General features: G+C 51.2%; 1 protein-coding gene across 4 annotated transcripts in view; it reads left to right on the forward strand.

Moving 5' to 3' along the window:
- Window positions 1-2,723, forward strand: part of Map6 (microtubule-associated protein 6) — a 71,869-nt gene that overhangs the window by 68,085 nt on the left and 1,061 nt on the right. For 2 of the 4 annotated variants that reach the window (XM_013512037.1, XM_013512036.1), the window contains exon 5: window positions 2,336-2,714. In XM_013512037.1, coding sequence (XP_013367491.1) covers window positions 2,336-2,714 — 379 coding nt within the window. The remainder of the gene's footprint in view (window positions 1-2,335; window positions 2,715-2,723) is intronic. The other 2 variants (XM_013512038.1, XM_013512040.1) reach the window with 2 other exon arrangements.

Below are 2,723 nucleotides of genomic sequence, written 5' to 3' on the forward strand. Positions count from 1 at the left end.
AAAAACCAAAAAAAAAAAAAAAAAAAAAAAAGCTATATGATGTTATTCATGCAAATTTAGGCTTGGCTCCTATCTGATTGAGAGTGTTCATTAAATAGCAGTTTGAGGCCAGGTGTGGTGGCGCACACCTGTAATCTCAGCACGCAGGAGGCTGAGGCAGGGGGATCGCCATAAGTTCAAGGCCAGCCTGAGCTACACAGTGAGACCCTGTCTCAAAAATAAATTAGAGATAGATAGATGATAGACAGAGGTTTGGAACAGGTTATGAGAGCCAATACTACAAATATCCAGGGAAACATGCTTCCTTCCAGGATGTAAGGCTGGCCTGTTTGATCAATGACCTGCCAAGGGGCAGCTTGTGCAGCCCAGTCCCCCTTGATCAGGTTCAGCGCTGGTTACCTGCTGGTGTCCCCTGGGTTTCATCAGTCCAGCAGGATGGCCCCACCCAGCTCACCTCACAAGCTGAGAGGATACCTCTCACTGCTGTCCTACTTCACTGTACTCAGGACAGTTCTTACTGTTTCTCTCTTGCCAGACGCCAGTGATGGGAGGCATTTCAGTGCCCTCTAGGGATTCTGCTTGCTTCTCGTGGTCTTGCCTGGGACTGGGCAGACAGGCCGTGGGTGCCCCTGTCTGCGGCTGAGTCCCCAGGTGGCTCAAGATGCCGAGTACTTCAGATTGGGATGATAGAGTGAATACAGATAGTCCACATTTGTGTAACTTTACTTCTAAGTAGATAGAAAAATAATTGTAAATACTACTTAATCCTGCCAGGATACAAAGTAACTATGTACCTGTTCTCTAATCATCATAAATTTCTGAGTAAATATCACCACACCAAATGAAAAAGATGGTAAGCTGCAGGCCCAGAGAAATTAAACCATGAGCTAAGACTTAGACGTCTTATCAGAACAGCTTTAAGAAGCTAGTTAGTCACATCCTCTAAAAATCTGATAGAAGCTAACAAAATACTAATACGGCTCACAGTATACAGACCCTGTCATTGTGAAGTGTAAGGGTAGTAAGAACTACCTCATACTGGGCTCTTGCTGTGTCCCAGGCACTATTGGGGTGACTGCACGGGCCCCACACTCTCGTCCCCGTGAATTCCACCACTTTCCACATCACTTGCCCTCTGCGGACCTCAGTTTCTCATCTAACATGTGTAGTAAAATCCTTCTTGTGTGTTTCAACAGGGCTGCTGTGTTGCTGAGATGAGGTAGGAAAAGAAGTGCTTTGGAAGCAGAATGTGCCTAGGTCTGCAAGGGCTGGTGGCGCGGGCTAAGCAATGCCATCCTTAAGTGGCAACTTTCAGTCTAGACCATGAGGCAGGGGTGTGCACTAACCCAGAGCATCCACACTGGCTAGGGAGGGGCCTGTGGCAGTGTTTGACCTTGGGCATCAGTGTTTGTCACATGCCCTCCACAGTGTGGGTGGACTGAGGAGTAGGGCAGGTGCGGGACTCTGGTGAGAGGTCTGGGCTCTCGGCTACAGGGAAATAAGCCCCAGAGCCATGAAGACATGAGGGAAAAGGTCCAAGGACAGCAGAAGGAACGGAAGTGGGAATGGAGGGAAAGGACTAGAGCCTCGTCACTCCCTGAATGGGAAGCTCCAGCCAGTTGCCCACCACAGGTTGGGGCCAGAGGGAGTGGTGTAGGCTAAAATGGAGAGCACTGTCCAAGGAGAACTTAAAGCAAGAACGGAACTAGTTAAAAGGTGAACTAGTTTTTATTATCAGCATGTGTCAGCCATTCTAGGCATGTCAGTGGTAAAATACTTGCAGGGGAGGAAAGAAGACTTCCCACTGTCCCGCTGTCCCTTCCCTTGGTATGCTGTGGACCCCTTGCCCTTCCCAGCGGTTAGCCCCTAGCAATGCGTCAGGGGTATGGGGAGGGAAAGGAACCTTAAAAGGCCCTGAAAATAAGGGCAGCTTGACCTACGGGGTCATCTGAATAGAGAGCTGGGATGGGCTCCCAAGATGGGCCCAGTAATCCTGGAGGAGGAAGTAGGGGCCTGGGTGGGGTGTGGGGTGAATGGGCTGCTGGAATGCCCGCTGGACAACACTGAGTCCAGCTGCAGCACTGCCATCATCCCCCTGGGCCTCCCCATGCCACGTGCAGGTTATAATCAATTGGCAAACACACTGAATGACCCTGAGCGTCCCCTTCACTCTACCCCATGTTCTGTACTAACATGGAAGCCAGAGTCTCCTGGCTCCAGCAAGGGCTACCCTGTCCAGGCTCCACTAGGCCAAGTCTTACCAGGCAATCTGTGCTCTGCCCTATCCCTGGCCTGAACTCTAGCCTCATAGTGACCACTTCTTTCTCCTTTGCAGGAGCCCGGTCCAACCCACTGACGATTCCTGTAAGAATAAAGCTCTCGTAACCACAGAGCTGGACAAGGATAAAGGTCCTGTGGTCTCAGGGCTTCTGAAAGGCCAAAGTCCTGTGGTCCCAGAGGCTCCAGAGGATCGAAGCCCCAAAGTACTGGGACTTCCAAAGGATCAAGGTCCTCTGGTTCCAGGGCCTCCAAAGGATCAAGGTCCTGTGGTCCCAGGGCCTCTAAAGGATCAAGTTCCTGCGACCTCAGGGCCTCCAAAGGATCAAGGTCCTGTGGTCCCAGGGCCTCCAAAGGATCAAGGTCCTGTGGTCCCAGGGCCTCCAAAGGATCAAGTTCCTGTGGTCCCAGGGCCTCCAAAGGATCAAGTTCCTGTGGTCCCAGGG

Source organism: Chinchilla lanigera, unplaced genomic scaffold, assembly GCF_000276665.1.
Source record: "Chinchilla lanigera isolate Chin_1 unplaced genomic scaffold, ChiLan1.0 scaffold00013, whole genome shotgun sequence".
NCBI lineage: Eukaryota > Metazoa > Chordata > Mammalia > Rodentia > Chinchillidae > Chinchilla > Chinchilla lanigera.